This window comes from Ornithorhynchus anatinus, chromosome 12 (assembly GCF_004115215.2).
Source record: "Ornithorhynchus anatinus isolate Pmale09 chromosome 12, mOrnAna1.pri.v4, whole genome shotgun sequence".
Lineage (NCBI taxonomy): Eukaryota > Metazoa > Chordata > Mammalia > Monotremata > Ornithorhynchidae > Ornithorhynchus > Ornithorhynchus anatinus.
Genome location: NC_041739.1, coordinates 59,536,155 through 59,557,641, shown reverse-complemented (window position 1 = coordinate 59,557,641; position 21,487 = coordinate 59,536,155). Strand labels below are relative to the sequence as shown.

Here is a 21,487-nt window from a genome sequence, read left to right as displayed (position 1 = left end):
CTCTACATCTTTCTCCTTGGACCCCGTGTCCCTCCCCTGGCTTATTCCGGGAAATGGGGCTTCTTGCGGGTAGCCTGCCTTTCCTAACCCAAAGCCTACTGACCAACAGAGGGTGTCTCTCTTTGCAGGTGCTAAATCATGCTAGGATTCCACACATCTTAAATTTCTATTCTGCTCTCCCCGTCCTCCTCGATCTGCAACCAGCAACCCCGGTACCAAATCTTCAACTTCCGAGATTCGGTACACAGTTCTGCTCACGCTACAGTGCCGTCCAAACTGGATCCAGGCAAAAGGAAGGCGGTGAGAAAGCCAACGCCCATTTTGATGCGTCCTCCCACCGGGCCGACCCAGAAGGGCGTCCCTGCCTCCAGCCTCTCCCCAGCCTCCTATCTACATTACGGGCCGCACATATATCGTCATCTCAAAGCATCACTCAGCCCACATCTCCCTTCAAGACTCCACTGGCTTCCCGGGCCTCTCCGCCTCAAACTCTTCACCGCGGCCTGAAGACCCTCCACGGTTTGGCCCCCATTTAGAGCGTGAGCCCCAGGTGGGAAAGGGAAAGCCCTCGTGGGGCTCACAGTCCCAGTCGGAGAGAGAATAGGTAGTTCACCCCCATTTTACAGATGAGAAAACTGAGATCCAGAAAAGGCAAGCGACTCGCCCTAGGTCATGTGGCAGGTGAAAGGCAGAGCCAGGATTAGAACCCAGGTCCTTTGATTCCCTCGCTCTTTCCATTAGGCCATGCTGCTTCTCATCCTCACTGTCTCTGAGACGGAAATCAGCCTTTCAATTTGCCGATGCCGGCGCTGCGAACTGCTGTAGCGCCGTCCAGTCGACTTTGCCTTCATCCCATTCTAATAATAATAATTTTTTTCAAAACGGTAATAGCAACGGTATTTGTTAAGCACTCACCGTGCGTCGAGCACTGTTCTAAGTGCTGGGGTAGAAACAAGTTAATCGGTTAGGACACGGTCCTTATCCCACATGGGCCCCCCCCCCCAGTCTTCATCCCCATTTTACAGCTGAGGGAACCGAGGCACAGAGAAGTTAAGTGATTTGCCCAGAGTCGGCCAGCGGAGAAGTGGCGGAGCTGGGATCAGAACCTAGGTCCCTCTGACTCCCAGGTCCGTGCTCTAACGGCTAGGCCCTGCTGCTTCCCAGGCCAGGGAGACCCCACTGGCCTTTGACTTGGCCGGGGTGGCCATCCGTGGAGAAAATTCAATGCTCCGAAAGAACCGAAGTCGACTGATCCTCACGCGTGGGACCTTGGTACCCACTGCCCGGGGCCCGGCGCCCGGGGCCTTGGCAAGGGATGCCCAGCCCAAGATGGATAGGACGAGTTGTGGCCTCACTGACTTCCACAACTTGCACTTCTTTCTCCACGAATAATATGGGTATTCTTTCGATGCAGGGACCCCGGAAGGAAGTGTAGAAGCTGTTCCAAGAAGCTATGCCAAGGAACTGCCTACCCACTGCCAACCTCTGATGGCAGTACTACTGCGCCGCCGCTCCAGCGGAGACCGGGAACTGCTTCCTGCCGGCTGGTAGTAACGAGACAAAAACAGATTCGGAGGAGACCGAAACCTCCCGCTCAGCTGACCTGAATTGAGAAGAGAAATTAGGTCCCGAGGGAAGAGAACCCTCACATCTCAAATTGCTATTTCCCTAGGACCTGCCCGGAATAGCTTGTTTTACTTTGGAAAAGTACAGGCTTGCTTTCCCTTTGTTCAGTTTCCCCTTTCATTATCTCCAGATTTGTCATCGGGAGCGAATCCCCAGATCCCCAGCACTCCGTGGTTCCTTCCATATTCTGTAAACCTCGGCTAAAAATACTCGGTGGGGCGGCCGCGGGCCTTCCTCTGCGCCCCGGCCCACCCGACAGGGTCGGGGTGGCTTCTAAACCTCGGAAAAATTCACAGCAGTAAGATGGGACCACTTATCCCCCCCCCCCCCCCCCGCCACTATGATGCGTTATCACTGTCCATTTTTATCAGCCGCATCTCGCCGAAGCGATTCAGCGGATCTTCTAGCGAGAAAAGAAAACGGTCGCGTTGGGGAACTTTTTAATGGGAGGTCTGAACGCTTTCCGGATCTTCGTTTGCCAGTCTCCTTCCCGGCCAGTGTCCACCAGCTCCCGTACGCCCACTTCACGGAATGGATTTTTGAGCAGCTGTTTTAGCCGGGACCGTTTTCTGAAACGACGTCACAAGCTGTACAAAAAAAATAATCACCATACCTTCATTCGCGCATCTCCCCAAGCTCTGTAAATCTACATATAAACCTGAAAAGCTATGATTCATTTTCATTTTTAAACATTCAACCCAGCAGAAGAATGAGACCAGATTCTCTTTTCTGAACGGGGTGGCGGCAGGGATCGGGGGCGGTAGCGAAGGGGGCGGGTATCGACGGCGTTGCCGGGACGAAGCCGGTGAGCTGGCAGAGTCTCTGGAGGATCCGAAAGGTGGCTTTTTCATTCATCCCAGGTATCGCCATACTTGTTCACTTTAACTAGGCGGAAAGAAACCCACCGATTAAAATACGCGCTTTTACCGGAGGCCGGGCACTTCGGCTCATTACCGAGAAGCTAAGTTGCGTGGGTCGAGTTCTTCGAGAACCACGAGCACGGGACTGCCCGGTAATTCACTCCAACGGCCAAACCAGGTAAAACCCACCCCGTTCGCTTCTGCGTGGAAACTAACACAGCACCGGCACCGAGACCTGAAACGAAACCAAAGTTTCCATTCCGTCCTAGAGGAGACGGGCCCCAGGAGGGAACTTTTCGCTTCGTCCCCTGGCCGCGGGCGAGGTCCTCAAGCAGTAACTGATTCTCACCTCCTCTTCTCAGATGTCCCCACGCATAGGTGAGTCGCGACTCCCGGGGCCCTGAGCTTGGCTAACTGAAGTGGAGGCGTCGGACATTAGTGGCCGTAACGCTTTCCTCTGCTGGGCTTCCTCGCCCTTAACACAGTGGCCCGGCAGCTATAAAAGTTCCACCGCAGGTTGTAATTATTTTGATAATGAGGTGTACACCCCTTTGATTCTATTTACGCCGCTGATGTTGTCTTTTGTTCCGTTTCGCTCTGCCGCCTGTCTCCCCCGTACGGACTGCGAGCCCGTCACTGGGCAGGGACGGTCTCTATCTGTTGCCGAACTGTACATCCCAAGCGTTTAGTACAGTGCTCTTGCCAATAAATACGATCGAATGAATGACAAAGGGCAAAATATCCACTCGGGTTTGGCAAGGAACATTCATTTTCGACTGGTTAGAGGGCAGTGTTGCTCCAACAAAAAAGGGAGTGCATGCTTCCATCAGCTTCAGGAAGTAAACAGGATTCACTTCGGTGCACAGGAACCCAAATAAACTTAAAGGACGACTGGGGGGAGGGAGGGACGAAGAAGCTGAGCCAGCGGTTGAGGCCGTTGGCCAGATGGCCTACCGTGCCCAGGGCTGGACGAGCTAGACAGAGTCACGCCACAGTGCCCAGGCTACCCGGTGGGGCTAGGGAATCGAGAGGTGGGTGGATCTCGTGCCACCTGAAACCCTCCCCTGGCATGGAGGTCTCTTCGCTCCACCGGGGCCAGATGGTTAGGCTCTCCTTTCCTTTCAGATGCAGACAAACCAAGAGAATGGGAACCCCTACTGGGGCCCCGTGTTTGCACTTTGCCCACGAGGTCTCCCGGCATTCTGTTCGGACTCCCCCGGGGAAAGGGCTCCAGTTCTCAAGGACTGATATGAACGGGCAAGCGGAGCTCCTGCAATTCACCACGGGGTTGTTTTCCACCGGAGAAGTGACTCTCAAGATGGGTGCCAAGGACCTCTTCCTTCCTTTCTCTAATTTTTACAGCAGAACAGTAGGCGCCGGGAAACAAGGCCACATCCGTTTCTATTCCACACTATAGAAACCCACAGATTCACCCTGAAAACAGATCCAGGAGAAAAGAGCTCTGGGCCTCTATTTTGGGAGAACAATACCGAAAGAACCTCCCCGTGCCTGAAGGGCCCAAAAGGGGTGGTGCTCGGGAGCCGGGAGCCTTCGGGGACTCCACGCGAGACCGGGGAGCTCCGGCGGGGATTGGGGGGGGGGGGGGGGGGGAGTTTCCCTGGCCGAAAGTGACGGGTGAGCCCACCTGGTAGCAGGTTCCCAAGGCCAAGATACGGGCCCGCCCGCCCGGCTTTAAACGGATGTCGGTGTCCGCTCCGCCCCCCGGCTAGACAGTAAGCTTCTTGAGGGTTGGGGTCGGGTCTACAAACTCTACTCGGTAGGTAGAGTGTTCTGCACAGGGTAGACGCTCGACGATACTGCCCGTCGACAGGTGGATGGGGCACCTACAGAACAGGAATGGTAGTCTCCTGCAGGGCTGCAGAATCTCCCTTCTGACACGGAAAGTAAGCGAAGAAGAATACGATTCGTGTGACTGTAGTCTCAAACACCAAAGGGGCTGTTAAACATCCGAGTCTCAAGCATCTGGACTGCATCTCCCTCTCCTCAAAAACTCAGCACTCCTATCACGGAAGCGGCGAACGGAGGAAATGACAGCAAAACGAACCCGCGTAACCCTCCTTACCTTCTTTGCTCGGCATTCTGTCCCGAACCGTCCTGAGCGAGGAGGGTTCGCCTTTTGGAGGTAAGGTCACCTCGTAGGTTTCTCGGTTCCGGTTTCTTAATTCCTCGTAGGTGACGTTCTTCTTTTTAGGGCTCTCTTCCAAGTAGGATTCGGGTCCTAAAAGAGCCAAGGGGTACGAACGCTGGGAGAGGGCCGGACGCTCGACGACTCCATCGACTGTTTTTGCGCCAGTCCGGTATTCGGGACCTGGACACGACGGATAAACGACGGTCCCCGGGGTCCCGGGCATCCCCTTGGAGAGAACAGAGGAGGAACTCGCCCCGGGACGTTCCGGGCCCTGGGTCCCATTGCCATTTTCCCCACGGGTTCCCTGCCGCTGCAGCAGTTGCCCTGGGGGCCACAGATCTTAAGGGAGGGGGCTTGGGGCTGCTCCATCAGTGGGGGCTGCTGGAACACTGCCCCCAGATACCATCCCCTGAGGCCAAGGTGGGGCGGAGGGGGCGGTGACGTCTGGCCCACCCGGCTGGCCCCGGCTTCCTCGGACCTTCCAAGGACCAGGGCAAGATGACGGTGGTCAGGGCAGGACCCGGAGCGCCCAAGGCAGCGGTGTGGCCTGCGTGGCGCCGCCCGTCGCGGCAGTGAGTGGGGGTGGGAGGGAGGAGGGACAGGAAACCGGGCAGGAAGCACGTTGAGTTCAATACACCCTCACAGGACCCACTCCTGAGGGCAGGATCTGGACTTCTTACTTCTATCGCGCTCAACAGAGTGCCCTGCCCACTTCAGGCACTCGGTAACTACCATCGATTGACTCTGAAACTCCCGTAACAGGTAAACAGACCAAACTGTCTCTTGCTGGATCCCTCGCAGAAACATCGCTGCCCTTGCCTGAGCCTTGACAGCTGGTACGCTGGTAATTTCTGAGCGCTTTCTGTGTGCAGAACACCCGTACTGAACACCTGGTAAAGTGCAAGAGAACTAGCATTCTTACTCTCCATTTCCCAGAAGAAATTATCGGAGTTTCACTCCATTTCGGTATAGCGAGCCCATCCGAGGAAGATTTCCCCACTCCTCCTACTTCCACAGCCAGTTGAGCGGCTGCCTCAGCGGCGGGGCCCCGCATCCTCTTCGAAAGGAGACTCAACGCCCTCTCTTCGTGGTCCGAACCGAAAACACTAGCACGATCAAACCGCCGCAGAGCCAGGGAGCGGAGCCAAAGAACCAAGAAGTCACACCAGTCACCCCGGTATATATTAAGCGCTTACTCTATCCGAAGCAGGGGGATGAAGACAAGAGATTCGGATCTGATCCCGCCCCACCTGGATCTCCCAGTCGCGGAAGGAGGGAGCGCAGGTAAAAGAACTGGCTGAAGGAACAAAATACACAAAAAGTCTGCCAGATCCGCAAAACGCCCAGATCTGCACAAGCACCCGGATAAAAAATTAACTGCCCCACCCAAACCCGCCCTATTTGAAGGTAAGAGGCACACAGTCGTTTTTCTCCCCGCGCCCCTTATACGTTGGCTCTTTGAAATCACAAAAGTGCAAAGAACAACTGGGGCAAGCGTCCGGCCTCCGCGGAATGCCACAAATGCACTTTTCCCTGGCAGAGGCGGGCCGAAGGGGCCTTTTCTCGCCCGACCTGAACACGGTCCAACAAAAGCAACCGAAGAAAGAATGGCCATTTGATGCAACTTACTGCAGAGGAGGAATGTGGCCCCAGTCATTAAAGGTGAATTCTCAAAAGACTTCCGAGCTCCATTTTGAAAAGAGAGGCCTTAATGGTTCAAATTACGGGGACCTGATGAACCCGTGAGCGAACAATCGATTTCGGCCTTAACCGTCTTTTAAGTCTCCGCAGATTACAATGAACGGAAACATCAATAAAAACTGCCTAGAGAATCGACTGACGCAAATGAAGGAACAGGAACCTATTTATCAGGGTTTCTTTCACAAATACAATGTTTAAAACTCTTCGGCTAAAGCGGCCAGGCCCTCGTTCAATGCTCCTCTTTACCAACACCTCCGGAAAATAACTTTCCAGAGTTCCGGCAGCCCACGGTTGGCCTTACCGTTCTTTTAAGATCTCGGAACAAAGCACCTCCACCTGACTGAGTCCGCTGAAATCGGTCCCTCTGGTTTTACTGAAAGGAGCCGAGCTGACGACTGCTAAAATCTGGTGCTCCTAAATTTAGTCCCCAAGCCTTCTCCCGGAAAATCTCCTGCTGCCCTGAGCCAGTCCAGAGTCAAGAGCCAAAGAAGCTCGCCCCTTCCTCCGCTCGTCGTGGACGGGGAATCTGTCCACCAACTCAGTTGGACTGGACTCTCCCCAGCACTCAGTACAGTGCCCTGCACACAATAAGCGCTCAAAAAATACCACTGAGGATGAAACTGAGCAGAGCTTTTCGGAATAGAATGTGCGACTCCAATGAGGCCGCACGTGTGTCCGTCGATCAATCAACGGTATTTACTGAGCACTTACGGCGTGCAGAGCCCTGTAATAATAATAGCAACATTAATGCTATTTGTTAAGCGCTTAGTATGTGCCAGGCACCTGAGAGAATACAACCGAGTACAGGGACTGTGTCTTGTATCTACCCCGGCACTTATAACAATGTTTGGCACATAGCAAGCACTGAACAAGTACCATAATTCCTTCAAGACAGCTTTTCTGCAAGCAGAGGGGAAACCTTCCCAAAATTTCCAAGTTTTTCCCTCCTTGCCTTGCAGCAAGTGGTAGCTCTTCTTGCTTTACTCAGTTACACTCATCTACATATCCCACTCCCCCCCCCCCCCCTTTTTTTTTAAATGATATTTGTTAACCACTTACTATGTTCCAGGCACTGGTAGATTCAAATTAACCAAGTTGGACACAGTCCACGTCGCCCACGGGGCTCGCGGTCTTAATCCCCATCTTAGAGATGAGGTAACTGAGGTACAGGGAAGTGAAGTGACTTCACCAGGGTCACAAAGCAGACAAGGGGCGGAGCGGGATTTAGAACCCGGACCCCTCCGACTCCCAGGCCCGTGCTCTATCCGCTGAAGCCACGCTCCTTCCTCCTACCTGTAAGTATTTTCGTGTCCGCCTCCTCTGGTAAGACTTTAAGCTGCTTGAGGGCAGAAATCTCCCCAGCGCTTAAGTCCAGGCACAGTGTAAACGCTCACCAAATACCACGGACTGATTGATTGATTCCTACCTTCTAACGCCAATGGACTGCTCCAGGAGCAGTGCGGTGCTCTGCACCCAGGAGGCACTCAGTCAACTTCAACTTCATTCACTGGCCGACGTCTGCATTTTCCTCAAACACCCCTGAGAGGGGCCAGCCCAGCGTTTTCCAGTCCGGGCGCACCACCTCCTCTGTCCAACGGGCCTTGGTTGCTAACTCATCCCTTAGGGGCTGCAAATCCCCCCTTTGAGGAGTTGGCGGGGGGCGGGGAGGGCCCTCCCTGTCACCACTGGTTCAATCACATTGATTATGCATCGCCAGGCATTTATCAATACCGTTTACCTGCCAACGCCGTCCCGCTCGTCTCAGTGAAATCCCACTTTGGAAGCCCGAGGCAGGGAAACCAAGTTTTTCCCCATTTACAATGGAAATGAAGCAAAGGAATCGATCCCCCTCCCCGGTCTTGGAACGAGCCCCATCACCCCGTCACCCCCTTTAGGCGTGTTTACAAAACCCGAGGAGAGGCTCATCTTGATGAAGTAAAAATCCCAGTTCTCACAGGTTAGAGGAACGGTGGTCTCTCCCACCATGGAGGCCTTAGACACAAAAAGGATAGGCAACCATCTTCCCTGAACAACTGAGTCATTCACTCACTGCTTGGATGCAGGAGGCTGGACCGGATGACCTTCAGCGGGGCGGTCCCTCCCGGCTCTCCAATTCTATGAAAGATATCCAACAGTTCCAGGGTAGCCCAAAAGATTGCTTCCGATGCCATCTGAGTGGCCAACGGATACGATCGCAGAGCAAGGAACCCAGATAAGCCCAAGACCTGCTCCAGCCTTGAATTGCCAAGGCGGCAAGGTGAGCGGCCACGAACGGGGTGGAACAAACACGCTTGTTTTGGCCGTCACCCTCGAGTGAGCCCTGCAAGATGAGGGATTTTGCGTAGTGATAATAATAGTGTTATCTGTTAAGGGCCAACCGTGATAATAATCATAATGTTGGTATTTGTTAAGCGCCTACTACGTGCAGAGCACTGTTCTAATAATGTTGGCATCTGTTAAGTGCTTACTATGTGCAGAGCACTGTTCTAAGCGCTGGGGGAGATACAGGGGAATCAGGTTGTCCCACGTGAGGCTCACGGTCTCCATCCCCATTTCACAGATGAGGTCACTGAGGCCCAGTGAAGTGACTTGCCCACAGTCACACAGCTGACAAGTGGCAGAGCTCGGATTCGAACCCATGACCTCTGACCCCCAAGACCGGGCTCCTTCCACTGAGCCACGCTGCTTCCCCGTAAGCCGGGCGCCGAATTAGGCGCTGGGGTGGATACAAGCAAATCGGGTTGGACACGGTCCTTGCCCTGCCGGGGGTTCACGGTCCTAATCCCCATTTTACAGATGAGGCAACTAAGGTCGGGAGAACTGAAGTGACTCGCTCAAGGTCACGAAGGAGACAAGAGGTGGAGCCGGGAGTAGAACCCATGACCTTCTGACGCCCAGGCCCTCTCCACCTCGTCACGCCGCGGCCCTTGCAGGGTGGTCTCCTGGAGGAGGCGGCGGCAGGAGGCCACGGCGACCCCAGGGTCTCGGCCCAACGCCCGACCAGGGGCCGCTGGGCGCTGCTCCCGTCCCGGGTCGAACCCCAGCGATCCTGCCGCGGGGAAACCGGGGCGACACGAGCCAACCTCACTCCGTGAGAAACGAGGAGCAGCTGCCGTTCGAGGGAAGGCCGTACCTTGGGCTACGTGATCCGTAATCCCCGTAGGAGTCGACTCGTTCACGGAGGCACTGAACGGGATGGGTTCGTATTGAGGAAGAGGACGTTCGGTCGCCCCACTGTCAGCGCCAGAGGGTGTCCCGAAAGACGAGTGGCCCGATACGTCCGACGGGAATGTTGGCTGCTCGGAGGAGTACCTGAAAAGGAAACCTGGCTTTAAAATAACCAGTGTAAGGCATCTTGGCGATAAAAGCACCCAGTGGAAATTCGAGGAGCAGGGTGGCCTAATGGCACCACCCAGGCCTGGGAATCCGAAGGAGCTTCACATTCATTCAATCGGATTTATTGAGCCCTTACTCTGTGCAGAGTTCTGCGCTAAGCGCTTGGGAGAGTACAATATCAAAACAGACGCAGTCCCTGCCCACAGTGAGCTCGGTCTAGAGGGGAAGACAGACATGAATATAAATACATAGATAAATAATTGGGTTCTAATCCCGCCACTTGTCTGCTTTGCTGGGTAACCCTGGGCACGTCACTTCATTTCCCTGGGCCTCAATTCCCTCATCTGAAAAAGGGGGATTAAAACTGGGTCCCAAGTGGGACATGGACCGGGTCCAGCCAGATTAATTTATATCTTCCCCGGGGCTTTAAAAAAAAAAAAAAAAAACCACGTGTTTGGGAACATACAGTACGTATAACGGAGGTAAAAGACAGTCCCTGCTCTCAAGGAGCTTTCACCCTTCAAGAGGAAGGAAGAAGACCCAAACTGCCATGTACACACTAGGTAAAAGGGTAAAAACCCATAATGCGAGAGATCAAAACCCACGGTTAAATGACGAGCACTTAAGAGGACTCTGATTTCTTTCAGACGTACTGTGGTCACTGTTCACACGCACGTTGTCGCTATGGGGTCTGGGGTGTGTGGGAGAGGTTAGTGAAAATTTTGGAGCTGGGGAAAAAGCTGGCAGGCTGTGGAAAAAAAGCAATTCTATGGGTAGAACAGATAATTACAGTATTTAGAATTCTTCTTTGCTTTCTAATGCCGCGGCAATTTGTTATGGAGCTCTTATAGATCGACTTGTTCACGAGTACGGGCACCCGTAGAAGCCCGTCCACGTTTAATATTGCTGGAAAGAGGCAACTGATGTTTGTCATATATAACCAGACAAACGTTCACCCAAATCCACTGGAATGTGTTTTCAACCCACTTTTTCTTTCTTTCCCTCGTGACCGGTGGCAGCTACAGCCGAGCCACTTCACTGATTTCTTTTCATAAAGGTTTGGAACCTATCCTCGGAATCCCACTTTCTAATCAGTAGAAATGTCAGTCGTTTCAACAGACGCTTCTGTACATTCTCAATAAACGGCGGAAAACAGGGGCTACTGCTCCCTGCTACCCACCCTTGCCCCCCAAAATGAGTCGATACAATAGACAGAATTTTCTTTCTTCCTAAAAACACCTCTTGTGGGGAACTGAGGTTTGCTTAGCTACTCTGCCAACTGAAAGAGAAAACTGATTTAAAAGAGGAAGTGCTGTTTTCCCCCCGCCTGATGAGATTTTCATATGCGACGGTAACAGCCCCTTCCAACTGGAGGCAAAGGTATTTCACAATGACGAGCAATAGGGGTTTGTCCGCCATGCTGGCTTCCTGTGTTTACTGAGCTGATCGCGTCGATAAACGCCGAAATCACTTCCCCCCTCTTCCTACCACCGTCCGTGGTCGACGGACGGGAAAGTCTCCCACTAGTAAATCTGTTTTACGTGCCGGGATTTTTCTCTTTTCTAGTCAGACACGGCGGCCCAGCCGATAAAGCACGAGCCTGGGAGTCAGAAGGTCGGGGGTGCTAATCCCAGCTCCGTCCCTGATCTGCTCCGTGGCCCGGGGGCAAGTCACTTCACTTCTCCGTGCCTCAGTTTCCTCAGCTGTAAAATGGGGATTGGAACTCCGAGCCCCACGCGGGACAGGGACTGTGTCCAATCTGATTTGCTCGTATCCACCCCGGTGCTTAGTACGGTGCCTGGCACAGAGTAAGCACTTGACAGATACCACGATTATGATTTCCTAACATTAGTTCATCGCTGGCAAACAAACCTCAAACGCTTAAGGAAATCTATGGTTGCTGAGGTAATTCCATTCTGGGCCGCCCAAGTAATAATAACGTTCATAATGTTGGTATTTGTTAAGCGCTTACTATGTGCCGAGCACCGTTCTAAGCGCTGGGGTAGAAACAGGGCAATCGGGTTGTCCCACGTGAGGCTCACAGCCTTAATCCCCATTTTACAGATGAGGGAACTGTGGCCCAGAGAAGTGAAGTGGCTCGCCCGCCGTCACACAGCTGACAAGTGGCAGAGCCGGGATTCGAACCCATGACCTCTGACTCCCACGCCCGGGCTCTTCCCACCGAGCCACGCTGCTCTGCAGCGTACTATTCGCAGGGCAAAGTACTCTTTGCCCTGTTCTGAGGAACGGTCATTAGGACGGAAGCGATTCAAAAGAAGTTCATTTTCATCTTGGCTATCAGAAACAGAGTCACATCGACTGGTTCATCGAATAACTGTGAAATCCTACGTTCCCTGCCCTGCTCTAAGCGCTAAGGGTGAATGCGATCCAATCCGATCAGACACGGTCTCCGTCCCACATGGGGCTCGCGGTCCAGGTGTGGGCTTACCTGGGTGGAGGGGAGGCACCGCATTCCGAGTCGCAGAGCCCCGGGAGGGGCAACGTGACGCTGACTCTCGAGGCAGCGGGGCTTCTGCTCCGCTTTCTCCACCGCTCGATCCGCCCTCCGGCAGGCGGCCACGTGGCAGCTCAGCCCTGGCCAGGGTCGCCACCGCCCTCCCGCTTTTAAGGGAAGAAGTTGGGAAGTAGCCTGGCCTACTGGAGAGAGCCCGGGCCTGGGAGTCAGAAGGTCGTGGGTTCTGATCCTGGGTCCCGTGCGGCCCCGGGCAAGTCATTTCACTTCCCCGTGCCTCAGTAACCTCATCCGTAAAACGGGGGTTAGGAGGGTAAGCCCCACGTGGGACAGGGACTGTGTCCAACCTGATTCGCCTGTATCCACCCCAGCGCTTAGCACGTAGGAAGCGCTTAACAAACACCTTAACTATGATCATCGAGAGGGTTAGAAAGAGGAGGGCCGCTCTTACCCTGGCGGCGTGACTCGACGCCCCTGTCGTTGACGCATGGCTTCTCCAAGCGGGGAATTCTCCAGATGCTTAAACTTCTCTTGGCAGGCTTTCACGTAGGAAATCTTTCCGCCAAAGTACCCCATTATGCCAGCAACTGACGTGTAGAGAAACGACGACTGAATCACGACAGATCCTTCGCGCTCGAAGTCCTTAAAGAACGACAGACCCTTCCGGACCGCGGGCAGTTCTACGAAGGGGCGACGATAAGGCCCACGAGACGGTAAACCTCGTTGCCACCCCCTCGACAATAGCCGGGGGGGTGGGGGAGAGCGAGAGGATCCCCCGCTCTTGAACTGAACGGGGAAAAACCACAAAACAACGTCCTCCCACCAGCTCTCCTTGGTTTTGCCCAGGAAAGGCCCGACAGAGAGCAAGGTGACGGCGGAAGACGAGTCCGACTGGGTGGGGAGCTTCACGTACTCGGATCATTTGGGAAGGCACCACTGGCTCATCTGGATTCTGGGGAGAGAAGCACGGTGCATCTCCCACTCGTCTGATTCTCGCCTTAGTGCTCGGTACAGTGCTCTGCACCAGTAGATGCCCAGGGCATCCTACTGACCGACTGGTCTGATTCCCAATTCTGAATCCCGGCAGCAGATTCGCAATTAACCGTTCCAGACCGACTTTCTATCCGCCTTCAATTAGCTTCTACACGATTAATTCTCATCAGCCAACGGGAGCTACTTCAAGAATCATAAATGGCCTCCACCTTTTAAGTATTACACGGCGCTGTTCTTTCATTACACCGCCAGGCTGAAGGTATGCTACCTGTGGGATCTAGCCCTTCTCTTTTTTATTAAACCTGGAAGCTTTCTAGTTTACCAGAGCAGACAGAAAGATGTTATCTTCCCTTCACAGCCAAGGTGTGCCAAGCCCAAGAGGAAATGTCAACCACTACCCCTTAGTTCTTTTTAACAATATTTCAAAATCTTATCGGTGCGATAACCGCCCGAGAGTGTCCTTAAAAGGAGGGGATACAAGGCAAAGGTACCCCGAAAGAAAAACTTCATCGGAACAGGAAAAGAAGCAGCGACCGTGATACTGGAGTAGACTTCAGTTCCACTTCAGGCTTTTAGATCACAGCAGAAAATTATTTCAGCATCTCTGTGAGATTCCCCTCGTTAGCTGAAGCCTATTTAAAGCGCTCAGGCAACCTCAGGGCTTGTAGCTTAAAAACCACCATTTCCACCCTGTAGGCTGGAATGCTGCAAGCCCCAAAATAGGAAAGCCTGCTACAATAAATACAGCTTTCCTGATGTCCGACTTGAGTGCTCAGAAAGCAGGCCTCTCTGCCCTCTGGAAGGCCCATTTTTGCACAGCGGTTTCCTCCTCGGGGGCAGGGGATGTGTGTTTTGCTCCTCTTGGACTCTCCCGAGCACCGAACACCACTTGATGGATCAAACGGGGCAAGATTCAAATTCAAAGCTTCCCAACCAGTGATCGTTTGATTAGTAACGGGTCCGCCCCAGGTGGGAAGAAGAAACGTCAGTCCGACAACTTAACGCTTTATACTCACATGCAAGTTTAGGGAGAGAACCGTATTTCGGGTGACCGGAAAGAACTCCTGAAAACGAGAGAACGGCGATATGTGAGAACACCACCCGGCAGGTGCCACGTTGATGGCCGTGATGATGATAACGATAATCACCGTGGTCTTTGTGTACCGCTTACCGTGTGCCGGGCACCGTTCCGAGCAACGGGGAAGAGACAAGATAATCAGGCCCTGTCCCACACGGGGCTCGCGGTCTAAATAGGAGGGAGAAGGGGGATGGAGTTCCCATTTTCCAGATGAGGTAACTGAGGCCCAGAGAAGTGAATTGACTTGCCCAAGGTCACACAGGAGAGCCGGGATTAGCCGTCAGGTCCCCTGACTCCCAGGCCCGGCCCACGGGCCCAGAGAGTTACTTCCCCCGGCACCACTGGGTGAGGTTCACCAAAACGCCTCCCCTCTGTCCGATCTGATCTGGCTTTGCTCAACCGCGATTCGAATCTCACGACTTACCTTTCGTAATTAATCCTTGGGTGACCAGCACACTCGCCGCAGTCAATGGCACGGCTGTCGGGGGGGGGGGGGGGGGAGAAGGACAACTCGTCAAAACAGAGGAAGAGACTCGGCAGAAACCTAGGCCTGCTTTAATTAACGCCGGCGTGACACGGCCCGATGGCGGGCTGGCGTGGACGTACGCGAACCCCCCAACTCACCCCGTCCCCCAAGCGCTCCTCTCCTCGCCTCCTAAGGGGAGGGAGGCAGTGGAGCCTAATGGAAAGAGCACCAGCCTGGGGGGTCGGGAGACCCGGGTTCTCGTCTCGGCTCTGCCGCGGGTCTGCTGGGTGGCCACGGCCGAGTCGCTTGACCTCTCTCAGCCTCGGTTCCTCCCCTGCAAAACGGGGAGAAGACGGTGAGTCCCACAGGGGACGGAGACCGTGTGGGATTTGATAATCTTCTTTCTACCCCATTGCAGAGCACAGAGTAAACAATAAATACCGCCGTCCTTATTATCAGTATTAGTAATAATCACGTTGGCATTTAAGCGCTTACTACGTGCCGAGCACCGTTCTAAGCGCCGGGGTAGATACAGGGTAATCGGGTTGTCCCCCGTGAGGCTCACGGTCAATCCCCGTTTTACAGATGAGGTCACTGAGGCCCAGAGAAGTGAAGTGACTCGCCCACGGTCACACAGCTGACGAGTGGCAGAGGCGGCATTCGAACCCATGACTTCCGACTCCCAGGCCCGGGCTCTTTCTCTATTGTTACCATTAATAAAGGGGAAACACGGGTGTCTTCCACCACCCGGTGTTCCGAGGGCCGTTGCGCCAACGGACCTGAGCCGCGCACTGTCGGCGCTGGCCGGGTCTTCGAGTCAATCGATCATTCACCCCTTCGACTACATTTATTAAGCGCTTACTGCGCGCAGAGCACTCTATTAAGCGTTGGGAAGGTACGACCCAACAATAAACGGTGATTATCCCTGCCCACAACGAGCTCCCACTCTTGGGGGGAGGAGACGGACATCAGTACAGATAAACAGACATCAGTACGACAGATAAAATTACAGATTTAGTCACAGGTGCTGTGGGGCTGGGAGGCGGGGGGAGCCAAGGGAGCAAGTCAGGGTTGGTATTTGTTAAGCGCCTACTACGGGCCGAGCACCGTTCTAAGCGCTGGGGGAGATACAGGGTCATCGGGTGGTCCCACGTGAGGCTCACGGTCAATCCCCATTTGACAGATGAGGTCAACTGAGGCCCAGAGAGGTGAGGTGACTCGCCCACGGTCACCCAGCTGACGGGCGGCAGAGCCGGGAGTCGAACTCATGACCTCTGACTCCGAAGCCCAGGCTCTTTCCACCGAGCCACGCCGCACAGGAGGGGGAGAGGAGGAAAAGTGGGGCTTAGTCTGGGAGTAGATGTACCTTCAGTGAGGCTTTGGGGGGGGCGGGGGGGGGAGAGTAATTGGCGGATTTGAAGAGGGAGGGTATTCCAGGCCAGAGGACGGCGGAGAGACAGGCCAGACGAAGGCCAGCGTGGCTCAGTGGAAAGAGCCCGGGCTCTGGAGTCAGAGGTCATGGGTTCGAATCCCGGCTCGGCCACTCGTCAGCTGGGAGACTGTGGGCGAGTCACTTCACTTCTCTGTGCCCCGGTTCCCTCCTCTGTAAAATGGGGATGAAGACCGTGAGCCCCACGTGGGACGACCTGAGAACAGTGCTCTGCACATAGTAAGCGCTTAACAAATCATTAAGGCACAGAGAGAGGGTCAGCGTCAGCGGAGCCAAGTATGTGGGCTGGGTTGAGGGAGAGAAGCGAAGTGAGGTAGGAGGCGGCGAGGTGATGGAACGCTTTAAAGCCGATGGGTTTTGGTTGGATTCGGGGGTGGCCCGGCGACCACTGGAAATTTCTGAGGAAAGGGGGGACGTGTCCCGAACGTCTGCGTGGACAGACGATCCGGGCGGTGGAGTGAAGTAGGGACCGGAGCGAGGAGCGGCCCTCGAGCGACGCAGCTGGGACCGGGGCTCCCCCGACCGGTCCTAATCCTGGAGCCCAGGAGCTCCAGGGCTGGTGCCGAGGAACGAGCGGTGGAGGAAGCTTCCCCCGACAACCAGCAGCGGCGAAAGCTTAGTGGATCTAGAAAGAGGCGCCTTCTTTAGCGACGGAGGTTCAGTTTGCAAGGCGGCACCTTCGCCCTCGAAAATAAAGCAGCGGAGAGAAGGGACGCTTCTCCCCGGGCAAACACCAAACGCAAATCTCAGAAAGCCCGGTGTCGTCCAGCTGACCCCCGGGCCTCGTCCATTTTCGATTTCTATCGACAGGGGCCAAATATTTCCAGTGGGCTTCACGCCGAGGCCCCGGCGACGGCTCCTGACCGATAATAATAATAATTACGATGATCGCCGTGGTATTTGGTAAGCGCTTACTACGTGCCAGGCGCTGTATTAAACGCCGGGGTGGGTAGAAGCAGATGAGATCGGACCACAGTCCGTGTCCCGCAGAGGAATCGCAGTCTTCACCCCCGTTTTAATACTACTAATAATAATGTTGCTATTTGTTAAGCGCTTACTATGTGCAGAGCACCGTTCTGAGCGCTGGGGGGGATACAGGGGAATGGGGTCGTCCCAAGTGGGGCTCACGGTCTTAATCCCCATTTTCCAGGAGAGGGAACCGAAGCCCAGAGAGGTGAAGTGACCTGCAGACAGGTGACGGAGCTGGGATTAGAACCCAGGTCCTTCTGACTCCCGGGCCCGCGATCGATCTACTAAGCCACGCACGTCTTCGACCTACAACACGCGCACACCAAACCTGGCCACGCTTGACGCACGGCAGTCCGGAACTCCCTCTCTCCTCTTCCAGCCTCCTGATTACACCCGTTAGTGATAATAACGATGATGCCGAATAAACCCTTAAAAGAGTCCAGCCCCGAGCTAAGTGCTAAGCACATCCGAAGATCACCAGGGTGGTCGCGGTCCCTGACCCTCACGGCGTTGGTTTCGAGCCTAAGAGGGAAGGGGAGTGGATACTTTATCCCCATCTTACAGGGGAGGAAACTGAGGCCCAGAGAGGCGAAGTAACTTGCCCGATAATAATATCATCGGACAGAAGCCGTCGTCGGGGCCCTGGCATTCGGAAAGCGAAATCAGTGAGCTACTACGTGCGGAGCACTGGACGGAAGCTGACCGGAAATCTCTGGCCCCTTTCGATAGAAATCGAAAACTGACAAGCCCTAAAAGTCGGCGGGACGAAACGGAGGAGCAGGGTGGCTCCGTGGAGAGAGCGCGGGCTGGGGAGTCAGAGGGCGCGGGTTCAAATGCCGGCTCCGCCGCTGGCCAGCCGTGTGACTCTGGGCAGGTCGCTGAACGTCTCTGGGCCTCAGTGACCCCATCTGGAAAATGGGGACCGAGACTGCGAGCCCCACGTGGGACCACCCGATCACCCTGTTTCCTCCCCAGCAGCTTAGAACGGTGCTCGGCACGTAGTGAGCGCTTAACAGATGCCGTCGTCGTCGTCGGTCGTCAAACGGGGCTCTTCGAGATTCGTGTTTCATTTGCCCAGGGTCACGGGGCAGGCAGATGGAAGGGCCGCGATTAGATTCACCTTGCATCCCCCCAGCGCTTACAACGGGGCTTGGCACACAGTAAGCGCTTAACAAATACCAAATTATTATCATTATTATTAGATCCCAGGTCTTCCGACTCCCAGGCCCACGCTCTTTCCACACGCCCCCCCCCCCCTTCGAGAAAGGTTATAACTGCTGTTGCCGTTAAAAACAAACTCAACTTACATCTATACCAGAAGCTCTCTCTGTTGCACTCGACGAAGACTCTTCTCTCATCCTCGGTTGGAACGTAATCCATTCCTATGCCTTTTTTAACAAGAAAAATGCGAAAACGTTAAAAAGAAAAAAAGAACGACGGATAAGGCGGCACAGAATCAGCTACGAAGGACACGGATTTGGGGCTAATTTCGCTTTCCGAAATAACGGCCGCCCAAGGAGGTCGGGGGGCTTCCTCAATCTGCGACCGACTCCCATTTAAATCCCGAGTTAATCCCGCAGGCGGGAGCCGTTACCGGCGTAGGGAAAATGCGTCGGCCCCTCACAGGTGCCCGACGGGAATATTTACTGGGAACGGGTGGCGAGACCCCTGCATTCTGCTCCGACCCCAAAGTGGTCCTCCCACTCGTTGCTTCCGCTGCTGCTGCGAGAGTCAGGGAAGAGTTGAGGAAGAGGGTTAGCAAAGATACGGAAGATGGGGAAAAAAGGGGGAAGATTAGTTCACTTCACTTCTCTGGGCCTCAGTTCCCTCATCCGGAAAATGGGGGTGAAGACCGGGAGCCCCACGGGGGACAACCTGATCGCCTCGTGTCTCCCCCGGCGCTCAGAACGGTGCTCGGCACATGATTATGTCGGTATTTGTTAAGCGCTGTGCGTTCCAGATGAGGGAACTGAGGCCCAGAGAAGTGACTTGCCCACCGTCTCCCGGCTGACAAGTGGCGGAGCCGGGATTCGAACCCATGACCTCGGACTCCCAAGCCCGGGCTCTTTCCAATGATGACATCTGTTAAGCACTGTGCTAAGCGCTGGGGGGGGGGGGGAATACCGGGTCATCAGATGGTCCCCCGTGGGGCTCCCAGGCTTCATCCCCGTTTGACGGACGAAGCCACTGAGGCGCAGAGAATAATAATAATAATGTCGGTATTTAAGCGCTTCCTATGCGCCGAGCACCGTTCTAAGCGCTGGGGGAGATCCAGGGTCATCAGGTTGTCCCACGTGGGGCTCACAGTCTTCATCCCCGTTTTGCAGATGAGCTCACTGAGGCCCAGAGAAGTGACTTGCCCACCGTCACACAGCTAAGTGGCGGAGCCGGGATTCGAACCCATGACCTCTGACTCCCCAACCCGGGCTCCTTCCCACTGAGCCGTGCTGCTTCTCTAACGTAGCAGGCGCTTAACAGATATCAACAGTATTCTTATTATTTGAGATTCGACGTAAAAATCAAATAACAGAGGGATTCCGGGGGGGGGGGGTTGGGGGGGGAGAGGGAGAAAAGGGGTGTCCTGGGGGCGACAGCTCGGGAATAATAATAACGTTGGGATTTGTTAAGCGCTTACTACGTGCAGAGCACTGTTCTAAGCGCTGGGGGAGATACCGGGTGGTCAGGCTGTCCCACGTGAGGCTCCCAGTCTTCATCCCCATTTGACAGATGAGGGAACTGAGGCACAGAGAAGTGAAGTGACTGGCCCACCGTCACACGGCCGACAAGGGGCAGAGCCTGGATTCGGATCCTCCCTCCCACGGGGGCTCGTTCGTTCATTCAGTCGTATTTATCGAGCGCTCACTGTGTGCAGAGCACCGGACTAAGCGCTTGGAACGGACAATTCGGCAACAGGCGGAGACCATCCCTGCCCGACGCCGGGCTCCCAATCTAAACTGGGAGAAGCGGCGCGGCTCAGTGGAAGGAGCCCGGGCTTGGGAGTCGAAGGTCGTGGGTTCTAATCCCGGCTCCGCCGCTTGCCAGCTGGGTGACTTTGGGCGGGTCACTTAGCTTCTCTGGGCCTCAGTTCCCTCAGCTGGAAAATGGGGATTAAAACCGTGAGCCCCAAGTGGGACAACCTGAGCACCGTGTATCTACCCAGCGCTTAGAACAGTGCCTGACAATAGTGAGCGCCTAACAGATATCAAAATTATTATTATTATTGTTATTATTAAGCGGTGGAGACGGGTTTGGGAGGCGCAAGCAAGGAGGAGACCATTCCTCTCTTCTCCCAAATTTAAGTTTGGAGGGCCCTCTTTGCATTCCAAGCGCTTGGTACAGTGCTCTGCACATAATAAGCGCCCCCAACTTTAAGTGCGGAGGGCCCGTCTTGCATTCCAAGCGCTTAGTACAGTGCTCTGCACAGAGTAAGCACCCCCTAAAGTGCGGAGGGCCCGTCTTGCATTCCAAGCACTTGATACAGTGCTCTGCACATGATAAGTGCCTCCAAACAAGTGCGGACGGCCCTCCTTGCATTCCAAGCGCTTAGTACAGTGCTCTGCACATAATAAGCGCCCCCAACTTGAAGCGCCGAGGAGCCTCCTTGCATTCGAAGCGCTTAGTACAGTGCTCTGCAGAGTAAGCACCCCCAACTTTGGGTGTGGAGGGCCCGTCTCGCATTCCAAGCGCTTAGTACAGTTCTCTGCACATAATAAGCGCCCCCAACTTTAAGGGCGGAGGGGCCCTCCTTGCATTCCAAGCGCTTAGTACAGTGCTCTGCACATAATAAGCGCCCCCAACTTTAAGGGCGGAGAGCCCGTCTTGCATTCGAAGCGCTTAGTACAGTGCTCTGCACAGAGTAAGCGCCCCCAACCTGAAGCGCCGAGGAGCCTCCTTGCATTCCAAGCGCTTAGTACAGTGCTCTGCACAGAGTAAGCGCCCCCAAATTTAAGGGCGGAGGGCCCTCCTTGCATTCGGAGCGCTTAGTACAGCGCTCTGCGGAGGAAGCGCTCAATAAGTACTAGTGAATGAATGAATGGAGCTCGTGTCCCCGGCCTGGAGCAGCCCCTCCCCCCCCCCCGGTTGGCGCCGGATCCCCGGGCCTTTCCCCGGGAATTGGGGGGGGGAGGGGAGGGGCAGGACCCTGGGGGTCCCGGGGCGGCGGGCACGAGCGCGGGCACGAGCGCGGGCACGAGCGCGGGCACGAGCGCGGGCACGAGCACGAGCGCGGAGGAAACGCCACTCAACTATTTCTCCGCCCGGAGGTGACCGAGTCAGGGAGGACCATCCCAGCCGCGAGGGGCCGCCACCCGGAAGTACATGGCTCGGACGACAGGAAGCGCCCTCCTCTCGCGCCCCTGAAGGGCCTACGGACGCCACGCCCAGGCG

General features: G+C 55.0%; 2 protein-coding genes across 5 annotated transcripts in view; one reads left to right on the top strand and one right to left on the bottom strand.

Moving 5' to 3' along the window:
• The window catches only part of LOC103168903, a 15,758-nt gene extending 13,463 nt beyond the window's left edge, over positions 1 to 2,295 (top strand). For 2 of the 3 annotated variants that reach the window (XM_029076602.1, XM_007663737.3), the window contains 2 exons: positions 129 to 550; positions 1,415 to 2,295. The gene's annotated coding sequence lies outside the window, so the exon portion shown is untranslated. The remainder of the gene's footprint in view (positions 1 to 128; positions 551 to 1,414) is intronic. The other variant, XM_039913699.1, reaches the window with a different exon arrangement.
• Positions 2,050 to 21,487, bottom strand: OCIAD1 (OCIA domain containing 1). 2 transcript variants are annotated; one of them, XM_029076606.2, is made up of 8 exons: positions 21,347 to 21,487; positions 18,409 to 18,489; positions 14,641 to 14,694; positions 14,155 to 14,202; positions 12,597 to 12,732; positions 9,470 to 9,648; positions 4,570 to 4,725; positions 2,050 to 2,213 (listed from the first exon to the last, which is right to left on the bottom strand). In XM_029076606.2, exons 1-8 carry the CDS (start codon positions 21,384 to 21,386, stop codon positions 2,179 to 2,181), a joined length of 729 nt encoding a protein of 242 aa, XP_028932439.1. In that variant the 5' UTR covers positions 21,387 to 21,487; the 3' UTR covers positions 2,050 to 2,178. The 2 variants fall into 2 exon arrangements, with proteins under 2 accessions (XP_028932439.1, XP_028932438.1); XM_029076605.1 differs by having other exon boundaries at positions 2,053 to 2,511.